This window comes from Neopsephotus bourkii, unplaced genomic scaffold (genome assembly GCF_033783945.1).
Source record: "Neopsephotus bourkii isolate Nb327-2 ecotype Australia unplaced genomic scaffold, CSIRO-AGI_Nbou_v1 NB_966, whole genome shotgun sequence".
Taxonomy (NCBI): Eukaryota; Metazoa; Chordata; class Aves; order Psittaciformes; family Psittacidae; genus Neopsephotus; species Neopsephotus bourkii.
Genome location: NW_026901460.1, coordinates 11,289 through 29,411, shown reverse-complemented (window position 1 = coordinate 29,411; position 18,123 = coordinate 11,289). Strand labels below are relative to the sequence as shown.

The 18,123-nt window shown below is 35.4% G+C and overlaps 1 protein-coding gene across 1 annotated transcript in view; it reads left to right on the top strand.

Moving 5' to 3' along the window:
- Window positions 1-15,317, top strand: part of LOC133215371 (WD repeat-containing protein 70-like) — a 36,974-nt gene extending 21,657 nt beyond the window's left edge. The window contains exons 4-7 of the mRNA XM_061359372.1: window positions 6,204-6,263; window positions 9,304-9,437; window positions 13,879-14,032; window positions 15,039-15,317. Coding sequence (XP_061215356.1) covers window positions 6,204-6,263; window positions 9,304-9,437; window positions 13,879-14,032; window positions 15,039-15,119 — 429 coding nt within the window. The 3' untranslated portion in view covers window positions 15,120-15,317. The remainder of the gene's footprint in view (window positions 1-6,203; window positions 6,264-9,303; window positions 9,438-13,878; window positions 14,033-15,038) is intronic.
- Window positions 15,318-18,123: the final 2,806 nt, after the last annotated feature.

Sequence of the window (18,123 nt, the reverse complement as noted above, 5' to 3'; positions counted from 1 at the left end):
AGCGTAAATATATCAGCCCCCCCCGAAACTGGAGAGGCAACCTGAACGACTGGAGCAATTTTAGATTTGAATCAGTTTTATCAGTGATTACAACTTGTTTTAGAAAAAGCTCAAGAGAATTCCTCTAGTGTACGTTGTGAAAAAATTCCCAGGTCATAAATATTAATATGAACTATGACTTCATAAATGAAGGGCTTGTTATAAATTTAGAAATTATCTGAATGAGATTTTAGAATATAGGTGAAAAATAGTAACCTCCTGAAATCTATCTAAAAATATCTCCCAGGAGATGGATCAGGCAGGCTTTTGCTGTACTTTGGAAGTATGACATGTCTAAACCCAGTATTTGTAAACCATGGAGTCTCTAATTACAATACCTTTTCTATATTCTTAAGCCATTGGAGTCTTTTCAGAAGGGGACATGCCATTAAGTGGCATGAAAAGGAAGAGGAGATTTAATTCATGTTACCTGTTGTGTCTGGAAACAGTCTCTGAATTGCCGTTTGACCCATTATTTAAAAAAATATGTTGTATCTGACCTATCATAACATTGCAAAGTTATTATTTTTAGTCAGCCGTGTGTTTGGAATGAAGATTTAATCGAAGGTCTTTTCCCTTGCTGGTTAAACCTTACTAAACACTTTGGTTCAGATCATAAGAAAAAAATTTAATGAGGCTGTGAATTAGATGATGTTGAGAGAAGCTAGCCACAGTACTGTTTCCATATTGAATAAACAAACTTGCTTCCTGTAGGCACTCAAAAGGAAGTTCATCTGCTTAAGCACCTTTTTAATTCTTGAATGCACCCTTGAGTAATGAGGTCTGGCTCACTAGAGAAAATAACATCTCCTTTGTCCTCTAATACTTAAAATTCAAGACATAAGTTCTGTTCTTCTGTTCTGTTCTGTGTTATACAAATTAAAGGATAACTGGGAGAGATAGAATTTTGTAGGGCTTTTCCAATATTTCTGTTAATTTTGAAGGTTTTCTGCATTTGTCATGGAGTTACGAGTTACCTACATTTTTCCATGAGTAACAGATACTGAGGGTGCTTCATGGAAGTATCAGCAAAGATGATTAACACTGGTGTGTTTGTATGTATCTTCCTGCTTTCTGTAATATTTTCCTTCTTTATGTTGTTTTAGGACAAAATTGTAGATAATACACACACACAGGCACAGGAATTTAGTTGCTTTGCTCTCTGCATAATTCATGAAGAGGAGAGGTCTCCATATGATTCATGTTTTTTGACACACTGATTCTTCTGGAGTCATCTGTCCCTTTTTGAAAGCTGTAAATGAAGTCTGAAGCATGTTCAGTGTTTAGGTGAAACTTGGATTATATGAATCTGGGCCAGACTGAGTTTAATAACACGCAAGTTTGCATCAGAATACATCTGTCAACTCTTAACACCTAAAAGAGAGGAAATTAAAAGTTGTTGAAATATTCTTTCAAATCTGGATGCTTCCTTCAAGTTTGTGGATAACGCACTTCTATTAACCCAACAATGTTTCTGTTTTTCTGTTGCTGTAAAACAAATGTTGCCCATCTCTCACATTGTGTTTTTTAATACTCCATCTTTCACTTGAGCATACACTTGTGCAACCTTATTGTATATCTTAGACATTTATTTTCACTTTTAAGTTTTCAAGGAAAATACTGAAAAATTGTGACTTGAAAAGCCTGCACTTTTTAAAAGCAGTATCGTAGAATACTATGCAGGATATATATTCCTTCCTTCAAGTATTCCTCCCTTACTTCCTTGTCCTTGCTTCTACCCTTTGTAGGCTTCCTTTTTGTGTTGGAGTTTGTCCAGGATCTCCTTGTTCACTCACGCAGGCCTCCTGGAGTTCTTGCCTGATGTTCTCTTTGTTGGGATGCATTGCTCCTGAGCTTGGAGAAGGTGATGCTTGAATTTTAGTGATTTTCTTGGGCCCTCTTTCCTTCAGGGCTTTATCACATGGGTGCCCAGGAAAGTTCTCGTTTAAGGACTTGATGTGTGTGAAAGATTATCTATAGCTTGCAAGTATCTTTCACAAAGGATAGTTTCCATTTAGTGATACACAGACTTCTGCAAACAGAGCAGTAGAGGTACTTTTAGGCTTAAATTCATGATTCTGCCCTTCTCTGGTTGGGCCATGAAAAGCTGAATCATTTGAGGACTTAATATTCTAACTTGTAGGGGTATTTTTAATGGGGGGAGAGGTTAGATTCTAGTGGATGAATTTATTTTTCAACAAGTGCAGTTCACAGTTACTGTGTGAGGTCAGCAGAATATGTCTTTGTGGAATTTAAGTTTTGCTTTTCATAGTCTTTGGTTTTATCCATGTAAGATGGATCATTTAATCATCTTAACCCCAAATGGTTGTTCAGAAGTAATTCTAAAATGTCTTTTGGATGGTCAGTCTATTAGGCTAGCAGATGATAAAGACTGAGACACTTTTAAGTTGTGAATTCCTCTGATACTGTTTACTGTATTTTTTTATTATTTCCGTAGGACCTTTTTTCCCATACCAAATGTTCTGTTTATCAAAAAGGTTCCAGCCCATTCTTTTCTCACATCCTGTATCCCTGTGTCTTCTGCCAAGTCCCAAAGGTTTTTATTGCCCATATTGACAATCCCAGGGTTATTGAAGGATACGTTGTAGGATGTAGAAATACAGATTTTAACTATTTTTTCCCTTTTGTATCTAATCCCTCCATAGCTGGTTTGGCCTACATCATTGGCTTACTTGGTTTTTTTTTTTGTTTGTTTGTTTGTTTTTGTCTTTGATTTTTCTCCTGAGATTTTGGAGCCTCTGCCCTAGTTTCAGCCTGTGGTTTCTAGTGGCATGTTTTCTGAATATTGCTTAAGGATATAGAAGCTCCCAAAAGGAGCAAAAAAAAATAATCCACAGTATTTAGGGACAGTGGTGCATTGAGTAGAATCAGGCACAGGAGCTTAACAGTCAGGTAAGGCTGGAATTCTTTGGGGAAAAACTGTAACTGTAAACTGCACATACAATGCTGGACTTGCAGTATCCCCTTGGAGAAGTTATTTAAAAGGTAAGACTTTCATTCTTGAGGGAAAACCGTGAGCTTTTAGAATATAGTATTTCACAGGTTTAATTTTACGTAAAACATGGAATTAAGAATTTTTGAGATAGGTTAACACTAAGGTGTTTTTCTTTGCTGGTTCTTAAAGGGAAACAGTTCTGCATATTGGTTTAAGGAAAAAGAAAACCAACAACAATCCTGAAAAGAATTAATAGCATTTACTTTTAATTAGAATGCAAATTTTCCAGAACAGCATTCTTGAAATAGTAAATTTTAATAATTGAACAAAGTTGTGGGAACTTAACAGCTGAAATCGAAGCAATAACTGGAATACCTGGAAGTGCAGGTACACTTTGGGCAAACTCTAATTTGTTTTTTCAGACTTACAGTAATATTTCAGTATACATTGTATCCTATATTCAGCATCAAAAGTATTAACTATAGTTTCCTATGACGTTTTGAAAAAAAGTTTTTATAGCATTTCTTATTCTTTGGTATCTAATAAATGGAGGAGTGGCAGTTGCATCTAATTTTTGTTTGTGCATACAGGCACTTTTAGGTTAGAGCTATTTAGAGTGTTTTCAATCATTTAGGAAGTTTATAGTTACCAAAATAGAATAATCCAGCATGGGTTTTTTTGCAAATGTTTATCTAATCTGAAGATGTTATGCCAAGATACATTCCTGGATGTTATCTCAATTTTTTGTTTTGAATAATCTAAACAGTTACTTTAGCTGTCAGACATTCCTTGGACACTGCAGAGCGTAGCACCTCTGGCACTCGCCAGATGTCTGACTTTCAGGCTCAGGGTGCTTGATTTATCGGGTGGCAGAATGCATTCCCATCAGTTGTTCCCCCTTGAAGATAAGTAGCCAGAAAGAACAGTGCTCAACATGAGTGCACTGTAAAGTGCGCTGTTTATTTTATTGGTTTGCTCCTCTCATTAGAAGAGGGTTTTCATTATTGTCACCTGGAGGACCTAGGAGTTAAAGAAGATTGTTCTAGCTGATCGTTTATTAATATTTATTAATACTTTTTATTTTGATTATTGAAAGAACTCTTAAAGTAGGTAAGAAACCCTCTTAAAACATAGTACTGACACAATATAGACATCCAATACCTACCTTCCTGGTAAGGTGTATGAAATGAGCAACCTTATTATATTCCAGTAAGTGGGTTGGAATACAAAATAAGGAACCTTGCAGTGATTAAGGTGAGAATGAATGACCAGAATGCTGTTTCTCCTATCAGCAGTGGTGGTTTACATGAAAGCCTATGATTCACACAAGTAGTATATGTTTTGCTGAGATTGATGGCAACGTGAATATGGAAGCTGTTTGTTTTCTTTTTTCACACCTTTTTAGGTGTGTTTGTTTCCTTTTTCACACACTTTTTAGGAATGTGCTTAGAAGCAAGTACAGGCAGCAGCAATTGATCAGCTTTTTGTATCCCAAGATCAGCAAATACCAATTTACAGTGCAGGAAGTAATAGGCATGGAAAACTTAATTCATATTAAAGTTATACCTTTCTCCAGGTGCTTTGTAGTGTTACTAGAACAGTAATCTAATTTTCATAATCACAGCTTCACTTTGGGATTTTGAGCTACACCTGCTTCTCAACTTGTAAACCACTAAGTCTGTGGAAGTGTCTTTTAATGCCATGTGAGCCATACCTTTCACAATGTCATGTGTAGCTATTTGTAAACCTTTACTGTTACCTTGTGATGGGTTGAGCCTGTCCGGACACCAGGTGTCCCCCAAACTGCTCTATCACACCCCTCCTCAGCAGGACAAGGAGGGGAGAAAATAAGATGGTGTCTTGGGTTCATCAGTAGCAGTCATTTTTCTCCTTAGTAGCTGTTGCAGTGCTACGTTTTTGAGTTGCAGCCTGGGAGCAATGCTGGTAACACCGATGTTTTTAGTTGTTGGTAAGTCACTGTTTACTCTGACCAAGGACTTCTTGAGGCTTACGCTTTGCCAGGGAGGAGGGGAAGCTGGGAGAAAGCAGAGACATGACACCTGACCCAACTAGCCAAAGGGATATTCCATAGCACAGTACGTCATGCCCAGTATATAAACTGGGGGGAGTTACCCACAAGGGTAACTGCTTGAGTCAGGCTGAGTATCAGTCGGCAGGTGGTGAGCGGTTGTATTCTCTTCCCTTGTTATTTCCCTTATCATTGTTATTATTGGTGGTAGCAGTAGTAATTTTGTGTTACACCTTAGTTACTGAACTGTTCTTACCTCAGCCTATGGGAGTTACATTCTTTCGACTCTCCTCCCCATCCCTCCAAGTGCAGGGGTAGGGAGAAGCGGTGGGAGTAAGCAAGCAGCTGCATGGTTGTGAGTTAGCAGGTGGGCTTAAACCAACGACAGATGAAAGAAACCTTATGGATCAAGGTAATGGCAGCTTAGTAAAGCAAAAGCAGAGGGTGCTCATGGAAGCAAAAGAATACAAAAGATTTATTCTCTACTTGTCAGCAGGTGATGTCTGGTCACTTCCCAGTAGGCATGGCTTGCATACGTGTACAAGTTACTCTGGAAGATAACCAGTCAACAAATATTCACCTTCCTTCTCCTGACTTCCCCCATAATTCCCTGAATTACATTGACTCTGTTATGGCTGTTGTCAAAGTGGCAGTTGTGCAGACCCATGACAGCTGGAGTAATGGCACAAGTGGAATGGAAGCCAGTCCATGATCTTAACGAACCACATATATAACTTAGCTCCTGTAATTAATGTCTTGATTTTGTTAATGAATTTTGTTTACTTTGTAGAGACCATCCATAGCGATGGATTGATTAAATCACAATTCAGTATTGTTAGATATTGATGAATAAGAACCTAAGACAATTTTAAAGCAGAAAACCAGGAAATATTCATATATACATACCTATATGTATATATAGCCTTTATTTACATAATCTCATATATTTTAATAGTTATTCCTAATATTTTTGAGGGTATATCCATGAAAAAAATCTGGAATCAGTATCTTGTTTGTGATTTATACTTTCTTTGTCCTCCTCAGGTTACTGCTGGTATAAGGGAAGCCTTTTATATGTGTGTCTGTGTGTGTGTTACTGTTTGGGGGTTTTTTTGTTGTTGTTGGTTTGTTTTGATCATAGCACTTTTCTCACAGAAGTGGATTTTCTTTTTATTCTAGAACCCTGTCAAGAAAATTCCAGATTCTCATGAAATTACACTACAACATGGGACAAAAGCAGTAAGTGGTAACACATTCTTGACACTGAACTGAGCATGTCTATGAAATAAGTTAGTTAGTACATAATTATTGTCAGGTAAAGATCAAGAAGCTAGTTCTTTTTCTTTATTTCTAATGTTAGTGTAGCTCTTCCCTTACTGCAATTGAAAGTGTGTTTTAGGGCTGCCTCTTTGCTTTCTTGTAATAACCCAAACATGGCTCTGTTTCTCAGTTGCAATCTCATTTTTGTCTTCCTTTCTGTCAAGTGACATTCCTGTGATTGTTAGTGTTCCTCTTCTAGGCTAGACCTTCTTAAACTAGACATAGGTCTAACCTAGACCTTTCTTTGACTGTTCATGGGTTTTAAAGATAATTTTATTGCTGAAGTTTCTAGGACTTTTCTGTAGCTGAATACTGGGCTCCTTCATTTTCCTTGAATCTTTAACTTCCTTTTACATACCATTTTCAATTTCTTGAAACTTTGTTCTTCCTTGATTTTGAGTGTATCTTTTCTAGGTTTAGCCTCCAATATTGCTCCTTTACTTTCTTCTAAAGAAGCATGCTCTGACTTGTAACTATTATTTCTTTGTTCTGTAGTCAGTATTTTTATCTGTGGGTAATCTCATTTTCCAGCTGTTTTTATGTGCTGGTTGATAGAAGATCTGTTTTTGTAGTATGGAGTTTATTTTCTGGCTATGAAGAGCCTTGAATCTATTTCCACTTTCCCCATATTCTTTTTTGGTCATTAAAAAAATTATGCTTCTCTTTATTCTTTTCAGTTTGGAACATGACTTAGGCTTCAGTGAGAAAATTTTGTTTTATTGTTCTTATATCCCTGTGAAGACACTGCCAGCTAGTTAACAGAATTTGTACTTATGGCACTCCTGAAAGTTTCTTTGGAGAGGGGGAAAGGAAAAAAAAAAAAGTTGAGAAAATGCTTTTTCATGAGGCTTTAAACAATCTAAGGAAATACATATTTTTCTTGTATTAAATTTTTAAGAAAACTCCTGGTTTTATTTTCTGTTTGTGTAATATTTTCAGAAGTGTCAAATCATTAATCTGGCATCAAACTTTCTGGTCTCTCTTAGACTGTGGAGAGGTGGTAAGGCTTACCCAATTGTTCCTAGTGCTAGACATACAGGCATAGAGGAAAGAAAAAGTAGCGAATTATAAATGTGTAAAATATGCATATTATTACATGTAACTTCTTTGCATAATAATTTCTGTGTATACTAGGATTTGGAAGCTATTTTCCCATTACGCATGTGACTGTAATTGCTTCTTCAGTATGCTGCTTGAATATATTTAATAACAAAATTTATTATGTACAATTTTTTGAATTATTTTTCTCGATATTACAACAGTAAATCTGTTGGCTTCTTAAAGCATTAGCTCAGGCTGTTTCTAACTAAAAGGCTTCATAAAATGGAAGTTACAATTTTGAAAGACTTCAGAGGTATTTTGACTGCATAAGAATGCAGCTGTCATCACCTAGAGCAGAGGTGAATTATAATATGGGTATATATAGCACAGTTGGATTAGACTGGGTGCAGTGATCTAAAAATTAAAAAAATCCAAACAGGTCCTCTGTAGGACTCTAGTTTAACTTCTTTTAGAATAATGAAACCACTTCTGTCATTGCACACATGTAAGGATGGGAGCAACTTCAGATCTTTATCAAGGGTTCACCTCAGTGTTTGAAAATAGTCTTCTCATTATGTTCATACAGTGTACCCTATTTCAGCTAAAATTATGTATCCCATCTGTACTCCTTGAGTCTAATGAGTGTGGGTTTGCGGATGACTCTATTCCTGTGCAGCTGAAAAGCTCTCAGAAAATATTTCCCAAGCTGGAGATTCTTTCCAGAAACCAGATAGATTTCTTTGTTACTTTGCTTCTACAGTGCAGTAAGAGTTACTGTTCCCAATGAAACTTCCGGGATATATAAATTTCATTAGTTTTTTTTTTTTTTGTTTGGTTGGTCTTTTGTTACATAGGTGGGTATGAAAAAGAATACACAATCAGAGGTATTCTGAAGAATCTGCTTTCTTATGTCTCTTATCACAGCTGGTCCTTGTTATACTTGTTATTGTGGGATAGAACTCTTGTGTCAGTTAATTGAATGCGTGATTAATCTGAAGAAGCACAATTTTTCTGCATGTTAGAAGCCATATATTAAATGAATGGGACTTAAAAATGGTACTAAATGGTAAAAAGGGCATTTGTTTTTCTTTTCTTTCTTTTTTCTTTTCGAAACATGTAAGAAGTTGCATTTATTTTATTTGAAAAACGAGTATGTCACACTGATATAAGCACTGTGTGGCATGTAATTCATTCTTGGGGTAGCACAAAGCAGTATATTTAAATGTTTGAATTGGGAAAGTAAAAAGAAATGTTGAAAGGAAAAGATACTGAATCAATGAGATGCTTTCTGTTAATGTCACTTCTCCATATGGTGATGTGTACACTAATAAAGTTCTTCAAATAGAGGATTGAAATAGGATTTTTCACGAAAATTTTGATTTTAATTAACCTTTGATTTAACGGTAACAAATGAGAGTGGTGAGCATTAAACATTCTTTCATCAAAGTTCTCGGTAGTTTTCACCATCAAGCTCTGTATATGAAGCAAATGGTGTTCTTTAAATTTTTCTGAGCTTTTTTAGGTAAAATAATACTTTATTAAATTTGTAATTTTTTTAATCTAAGTTTGTACTTTATTTTTGCTTTCCTTTTCAGAAGAGAAATTTAACTGAACAATGTGTGTATGCACATGAGTTGCCTTGAATAAACTAGCACAAAATCTTGAACTGTTGATGTTTAAATGCCATTTCAGTCTCTTACTGGTAGTAGTAGTTGTACGTTTGGAGAGAAGTTTAAGGTACAGTTTTCTTTATGGAAATTCACTATTGATGAAATATAGCTGATGAAGAAACCAGCACACTGAAGTGTTTTGGGTTTTTTTGTTAATTTTTATTTTTGTAGTAGTTTATGTTTCGATGACACCTAAAGACTAGTAGAAAAGAAAAATTAAAAGCTGAATGAGCTTAATTTCTTTATAGGTTTCTGCTTTGGGGTTGGATCCTTCAGGTGCCCGTTTGATAACTGGTGGATATGACTATGATGTTAAATTTTGGGATTTTGCTGGAATGGATGCTTCTCTGCAAGCTTTTCGGTCACTCCAGCCATGCGAATGGTAGGTATGAAGACAGCCTTTTTCACGTAAGACTGTGCCAATGTTAAGCTCCTAGTAGAAAGCGCAAAAGCCTTGTAAAATAGCTTGTTTAAAAATGCTTTGTACCCTTTGTGTGCTAATGTCTTTTCATGTTTTTTTCCAACAACTTGCATATTTTCCCCTTTTAGAAAGCTACAGGTGAATTTGATGATGAAATTGTGAATAGTGTATCAGCAAACAGGTGATGAACCTCTCAGAGAGACAGTTTGAGTTTCATAGTTGTAATAGAAATTACTAAAATTCACTTTCCATTTTGCTGTGCTTATATGAATTTTATGAACTAATTAAAACAGTTGACCCCTTTGTTGAGAGGTTATGTGGTTGCTGCCAGTATTTCTGAGTGTGTGTGTGTGTGGGTATCTAGTGTTCATTAAATCCTGTTTGTGGAAGTACTTGTCCTTTGTGTTGCACTGAGAAATTAATAGTTATGTAGTGTGCATTATGAAAAGTGAGTCTGTTTTTTTTATGTAAAAAGCTATATATTTACTTATTTCGGAGAACTGGAAGGGAGAACTTCTTCAAAAGGAGTGCATTTATCATGCACAACAAGCTCTCAGGTAGAAAAATTAATACATAAATTAATAGCAAGTTTTTTTAGCCGGGTACTTTCTAATGTGTAATATGCACTATGCAGGATACATTTGTGCTCTTGAAAAGAGGCCAGAGTTTATTATGTGCAGTAAGTCCTTAGAATGTCTATGTTTAAAAAAGAAAAGCTAGAGCTGAATTTTGGTTACTTTGGAAGGTTAGCATGTATACGACTAATTACAGATGTGGCAAGAATCTGGGTAATGAAAGAGGAGAAAAAGTTGGGACTTTTAGCCTGAATATGAGCAAAATAGAAAGGGGTGTTCTAAACTGAAGAATCGGGAAAATATAAAGTACACTATGTTTTGTTATGTGATTCTAATATCTGTGACCTTGTTACAGCAAACTGATGATAGGTGCATTTACTTTTAAACTGTTAGTAAACATACTGCTTTAAAATAAATAAGATTCTCCAAATATGAAGTCACAATCAGACTTCTCTGCCATGAGTCTCATTTACATGATTAGTTAGTGCAGTACAAATGATATTTTCCTCTTTGTCATAACTGAACAGTAAGAAAGAGCTGATAGACTTTTACTGCCACAGTAGGAAATTATGTTAACTGAAGTATGTCTGAACTGAGTAGAAGAGTGCACTCACATTTAGCAGTACTCGATAATAATGGTATAAGACATAAATATAGGGTAAAACCCACATATACAGTATATACTACTGTTCCAGTGCAACGCAAACAGCTTTGAAATAGATTTGTAACCTACTTTTTTTAGAAAGTAGTGGTAAAATATGCGTTTCAAGTGCTTGTTATCCCTGACATTGTCCATTAAGTGTTTTCTAAATACCTCCTAAGTATTTCTGCAAGGGATGGTTTTGGTGAAATGTACATTCCTGTGGTTTGCGTATGTTGAAGCATAAAGAAAAATAAAAACATAAATATAAAGTTGATTGGTGATAACTTTGGGAATTTCACTTATATTCTAAATCTTGTACTATTTGGGTTTTTAAAAAATGTATTATTTAAATACTTTCTTTTACCTTTACTTTCTTGTCAACATAAAACCGCTGATATAGCTCTTGTCTGGGAAAAAGATTCAAAAAGTTGTTTTATGCTGACACAGGGATGCTGGTGAGCAGTATATGGAATACTATATAGCTCTTTACACCTACTTGTGTGTATATATGGGTCTTAGGTTACTTTTTCTGCTATAGAATTTACTGCAAGGACTATTAGTATTAAGACACCTTACTTTCAAAGAATTCTGAAGAGTTCTGGTATGGAGGCTTGCAGTATACGCAATATTATGTAGCTTTTTACACCTACTTGTATGTATATATAGGTCTTAGATTACCTTTTCTGCTATAGAATTTATAGTAAGGACTATTAGTCTTAAGAAACCTTACTTTCAAAGAATTCTGAGGAGTTCTTGTATGGAGGCTTTAGGTTATAGCAGAAACCCAGTTCTGGAGCTGTAAATTTAATTTCATTGTAAGAATAAAAAAACTAGAGAGCAATTTTATATTGTCCAGGCTCCATTTTGTAGCATAATATCAGGTTACTCTGCTGATTTCTCCTTGGATTTGGGATGTAAGGAAAAAAAAAAGGAAGAGCATGACAAAAAGAACTGTTATCTTCAAAGTGCACCTTAGTGTTAAAGGCAGAGTCAGTGGTAAGTCATAGCTGTGTTACGTATGTAGAAATTATTTGTGTATCAGGGTGATGTATGTAGCTCTGTCCTGACAGAAAGTACTGTGTACATTTGGCAGTTTTATACCAAAAAGACTTGGATTAATGCTATTAAGGGGAACTGTTTTTCTAAGTTTCCCAATATCTCTGCTTTAACATTAATAAAAACAAAAAATTTTTCTTTAAGAACTGGCTCTTCAGAGCCTCACTGTTGTTCATACTCCAGTAAATATCTGCAAATCCCTTGCTTATAGAACCATTTTTTGGATGCAATTTTAAAAGCTGTATTGCACAGTCACAAAGTTTTGGGGTTTTGTTTTTTTTTTTTAGCTTTACATCAAAGCTGTGGAAATCCTTTCAGATTAGTTTTTTTACATGACTGATTTGATGAGTTATTAGTTATGTTCTCATTGCACTAGGTACTATAAAATCAGGTGCTTTTCCTTCAGTGTCTGAAAAATAGTTTTCTCAGACTCTGTGGTCCTTTACGTATTGCGAATTCTCTCAGAAATCAGAATTTAGTTCTGGGCAAGCTGTTTGATCAGATGTATTGACCATACCCTCTTAATGCATGATGCACGTATCAAGCAAATATCTTTTAACGTAGTGTTGTTTCTTTTTGGTTTTTATATTTAAAATTCTTCTAGCTCTAACGTTGAATTTGGTGCATTCTTTAGTTTTATTATCTGCTTGAAGAGAATATTCTAGACTTTAGATATTGTTTCTCTTGTGGGTTTGTTTTAATCCTTTTTTTTTTTTTCAGTGTTCCCTCTGAGCTTAATGTAGCTGACTTCCCTTTCTTTCTTGTGAGCAAGTATCCATTTTTTGCTCTTGAGGTTCCGGATGCTTTTTCAGGCATTGCTTGTCATCTGTTTTAGAAATTTACAGATTTGAGTGTCTCCTTTCTACAAAAACTCAGAGTTTAGAATACTTGGGCCAATTTGGCTGCCAGTTTGAATTAGATAATACAGGGAGCTTGATGCAGTTTTTGGCTTTTGCATCATAATGTAGTCAGTTTTGCCAGACATATTTGAACAAGAAACTTATGCTTACTTAACATTACTATGATTAATGCAGAACTTTTAAAACATGTATTAGAGTGTTTTTGTGTGCTCACTCACAGTTTGAGGACAGATTTAAGAGATAATACCTACTGCTGAGTCAGTGATGAAGTTGCTACCATGTAAGACAAATATTTAATTATTACCTTAAAAGCATATTTGGTTTTGTTCATCTGAGTGTTTATTTTACTTATGGGAAATTGTGTTAAAAATAAATAAAATAAATTAAAATAAAAATAAGTTACTAGTGTGTATGGTTACGTTCTTCACCAGAAGAAACTACTTTGAAGACAGTTTGATTGTCATGGGAATCTAAATCTAGCTGGCAAATGCATCACTGTCTTTAATTTGGGATTAATTTAGTTGCAGATTTGAAGAGTTAATATTAAGTAATGTTATTGTGGATGTTCAGTTAATGTATCAGGTTATGAGTTCTGGCAGGTGTGGATAGGATAGACATGCTTGCATTCTTTGCCATCCTTTTCATGGAATATAGCTGGGTAGGGGATCAGAGGGATAAATGAACTCAGTCATCAGCCATCCTCCCACTTTCAGTTATTAATTTTTGTTGCCTTGCATTCCATGATGTCTTTCCCGGTTTTCTCAATCTATAGAAGACATATGTAAGAGAACTTTTCCAGCAAGTGGACAATGTACAGTGGAGTGTTATGGAGGACTACAACATTCTTTTAATGTAATTTATGGATTAATGTGAATCCACGTGGTGCTTTTGAGGAGATGAAAAAGAATGTCAACCCTGAAGAGCTGAATCTGACACGCTATTTTTTTTGTGGTGTTATAAGAGAATTGTTTAAATTGTTTGCCAGCAGTGACATTTCAGATGGCAACTTTTAAAATTGTGCTTACGGTTTGATGTACTTTGTGTTGAAGAAGGAAATGTTACATGCGCGCGCACACACACACACACACACACACACACACACACACAAGGAATAAAAAGCTTCAATCCATCAGTTAATGGGGAGGGTTCCCACCTTTTTGATATAGGAATGTATGTGGGTCTATTTATGCAATCAATAAGTTTTCAAGTAAGTTTTCTAGTCTAGGCTTATAGGAGCTAATGCTGTTTTTTTTTTCTTTTTGTTTTAGTCATCAAATCAGATCTTTACAGTATAGCAGCACAGGAGATGTCATTCTCGTTGTCTCTGGTAACTCTCAGGCAAAAGTTCTTGACAGAGATGGCTTCCCAGTAATGGAATGCATAAAAGGAGACCAGTACATTGTGGATATGACAAACACAAAGGTAAAGTCAGAAATTACTTGAATGCCAGTGGTGTATTTTTTCTCTTAATGAGAAACCTCATGAATTTTAGTAAGAAGAATAATGCAAAGCCCTGTCTCTGGGATGCAGTCGTCCCCCTATTAGTACATACTAGAAGTTGTGGGCGTTCATCCATGGAGATTTTGAAGACCCATAGCTGACTTGATCTGTTGTTGGCTATAAATCTGGCTTTGAGCAGGAGATTGACCTAGGTAAACTCAAAAGGTCTCTTCCAGCTAACATTTCTCTGAAGTGAGAAGATATCCATCTATTCAACTTCCCTCATACACTTGTCCAGCCAGTGAATAAGAGAAAGTTAGAAACTATTGATCTGGTCAAAGCTCTTGCTTTCTTCTACTCTCTGTTCCTTTGCTGATACAATTTACTTCTTTCAAGCCAATGTTATTATTCTTACTTGCATGCCACAAATGTAAGAGTTTCTATCCTAAACAAACAGGGCTGACTATTTAATTTAGAGCTTCTAATCTTTATGAAGAACTTGCCTGAGTCATCTTGACTCTTGAATTCTGTTTCCTTAGTTTTCTCCAATAAGGCCTTTGACTAGTGTAGTTTGGCATAGATTTATATATATGTGTGTGTTTGTATCGTGTCACTGTGGCAATTCTTGTTTTCTTGGCTTTTTTACGTAACTTGGAACAATTTGCATGACACTATTGATACCTGTTGTTTCATCCTTTCTTTGCATTACAGTTCTCCTAAGAGAAAAAGGGGACGTAAGAAACAAAAAAATATAAATGGAAAGTTTTTGTAATTCAGAATAAAATCAACCAATGATGCAATGGATTAGAATACATAGTTTGTTAATTCATTGTGATGTCAGTCATTACTATGGTCAGAAAGTTCTGATTTGGACCTGAGCTTTCACGTGATTTCACTTGAAGGATTTGGAATAAAATTTGATATTTTTTTTATTTTTTTTGTAGAACATCTTACAAAACGTAATACCTCTTTGTTTTTATTTCCTTAGGGTCACACAGCAATGCTCAATTCAGGCTGTTGGCATCCAAAGATAAAGGAAGAATTTTTAACATGTTCTAATGATGGGTGAGTATTGAGGTCTGTCTTTGTCAGGGTTTTTTTAGACTTCTGTGTTTTAATATTGTGCTCTAATAACTTGCTTTAAATATCATCCTTTTAAATCTAGAGAAAGTACTCAAGACAACATTTGGTAGAGATCTGGAAGCAAAAATTTTATGTGACTGGCAGTGTTCTGTCTAGAGAGAAGAGGTCTAAATGGGGATAGGATGTGATCGGAAAAAATGTTAAAGATGGTAGATGAGTTGAATTCTGGATCTGTTCATCAAAACCTCTTACACTAATAAGCTTTTGTTGGAAGTGGCTTGAGTTAAATTTAAAATTAATAACAGAAAATACTTCATTTTGAATACTGTCCAAGTACATTCTGGAATCTGTTGTTACAGGAGGTTGTGGAGGCAGGTTTAAAAAGGATGAAAAAAAATAATATTTAGAAGGTTGCATAAGCAGATAGGAAGTACAGTAGGCATTATAACATGTCTTATATGACAGTTGTGGATAGTGAGGTTTAATGGAAGGAATAAGCCATCATGACAAGACTCGGTTAGTATTATTATTGTTGTGGACAAAGGATGAATGTAGGACTAAATTAGGACTAATTTTTATATGTTCTTCAGTAAAAGTAATTAAGATGGAATTTCATGCTAAACTACTTTTGAAAATGTGTGGTGTGGAGTGTCCTCAAGATACATTGTTTTTGCAGTGGTTTTAGATCTAGAATTGGTGTGGTTTTCATGCAAACAGTTTAACTGTTGGTAAGGTCTTCTTTCTTGTGGAAAATGGTGAGGCAAAGCCCAGTATATCTTTTGTGATTTTGGTACATAGAGATTTCATATAAGAATGTTTCACCTAGTATATATGTATATTAAAAAAAACCACAACAGTCTCGTAGTCCAGAATCAGTCTTTCTGCAGGGCAGGAGACCTGCCTCTACCAGGTTTGGCATTCTTAATTTCACGTATGGATATGATTTGGCATTCAGAGTCTTCAGTATATTCCTCTTTGTCATACTTTATTAAGAAAACCTTTATCTTTAAGAGGAGAAATGCAAAACTTTACAGTATTGCACTTCAGAGGAAAAGGTGAAATCAAAACATCTACTCATCTCAAAGGTTTTTATGTTGACTTTTCTCCCAAGTACCAAGTGATAGATCAAGAGGAAATGGCCTCAAGTTACACGATGAGAGGTTTAGACTGGATATTGGGAGAAATCCCATCACCAGAAGGTTTATCAAGCATTGATACAGGCTGACTAGGGAAGTGATGTTGTCACCATCCCTGGAGGCATTTAAAAGATGTGTACATGTGGCACTTGGGGACAAGGTTTAGTGGTGGATTTTGGCAGTGTTGGGTTAACAGTTGGATTCGGTGATCTTAAAGGTCTTTTCGAACCTAAATGATACTACAGTTCTATGACAGTACACTGTCACTCTTGTATATGTTGAAGATGAGCTCTGGAAATTTTGCAGTAGATTTCTCTGTACTGGATGTAAGATTAAGTTACTTGAATTATGGTGACTACTCTGGAACTTTTAGTAGGGAATGTGGTGCTATTTCTAACTACATACTGAGATTTAATCTTCACATTGCAAAAGGGACTGCCACAACTGGCATGTGTTGATAAGGACATCTAATAAGGAACACTAGCATGGGACCCTTTGTGAGGTCAATCCTGAGCATTTGAATATAGGAGAATGAAACTAGTGTTGACTTTAATACGCATGAAGAAAGACTGAACAGTGTCCAGTTTTGCTGGCTGTAGTCTCTGTTGGACATCACACGGAATACTGAAGCAAGGCAGTATGAGCTCTTACCTAGAGACTTCTCTCCGGTCACTTGATCAGTACTCCTGAGTGCATGCCGGACATTTCATGATGCATAAAGGAGTTAAAAAGCGAACTTTGCAAGTAGACCTAAGGACTCCACGGAAAATAAAGCATTTTAAGTATATTTGAAATGCATTTAAAATAGTCAAAATACTTCTTTCTTTTTTCTTTTTTTTTAAGTTGTCCTGCTATAATTCATAATACTTGGGGATGGTTGTCTGCTTGAGAGTTTGATTCTGGGTGATTAAGACTGTAGTAATATCCTGAACTAAGAAGTAACTGAAGGCTTTTAGAATTGCTACTGTAAAATAACTGTTTTGAAGAATGGTCTGTTTCTTGTGATTTATTCATGCATTCAGATTTGCTGGAAATTTTAAAAATATAAATCCTAAAAGTAGGTTTTAACTACTATGTGTATTTTAATTTGTGATTATTAGGCTACTTCTAAGTTTATTGCTTTAGACTGCAGATACATGGGTTACCAGCAGGGAGTCTCAGTGTGTTTTCTGTGACCGTTCAAGGACAAGATGTTGAACTTGGAAAAGACTATATAAAAAAAGACACAGTTCCTTCTGATACGGGAGCAACAGAAGCTGGTCAGCTTACATGCTGAAGTGAGTCAAGACCTAAGTCTGACAGTTATAGAATAAGCCTGAAAACTCTTGTTAATTTGCATAAATTCATGTCCACTTAAGCGATTGAGTTATTGTTAGTGAACACATGTATGTTAGAGCAGCTCCCTTAATTTTATTTTCCTTGAAATATTTCAGAAGATTGTTTGTTAAAACATGTAATACCATTCTATTTTTTCTGTCATGTTACAGCAAGGTTTTTTTTCAAAAAAAGCACCTTATTTTTAAAGAAATGATTTCATTGTGGCAGAGGGGGGGGTGGAACTAGGCAGTCTTAAGGTCCTTTCCAGCCCTAACTAATCTATGATTCAGTGATTATTCTTGAGGTGGAGTTGAAGCATAATTTTGTTGGGCTTTTACAGGTTGGTTAGAGTTTGTTAGCTTTTAGTTGCAGAAGGAAGTAGGGAATTTGTTAGTTCTGTAAGTAATCTGGTGATTAACCTTACGCGTATGGATGAATAATACTAATTAACCTAGAGATTTAGCTAGGGAGTTCTTTATTTGAAACTATTTTTTTACTAGGTTAAAGCTTGTGCAAATATCTCAGAACTGCATAATG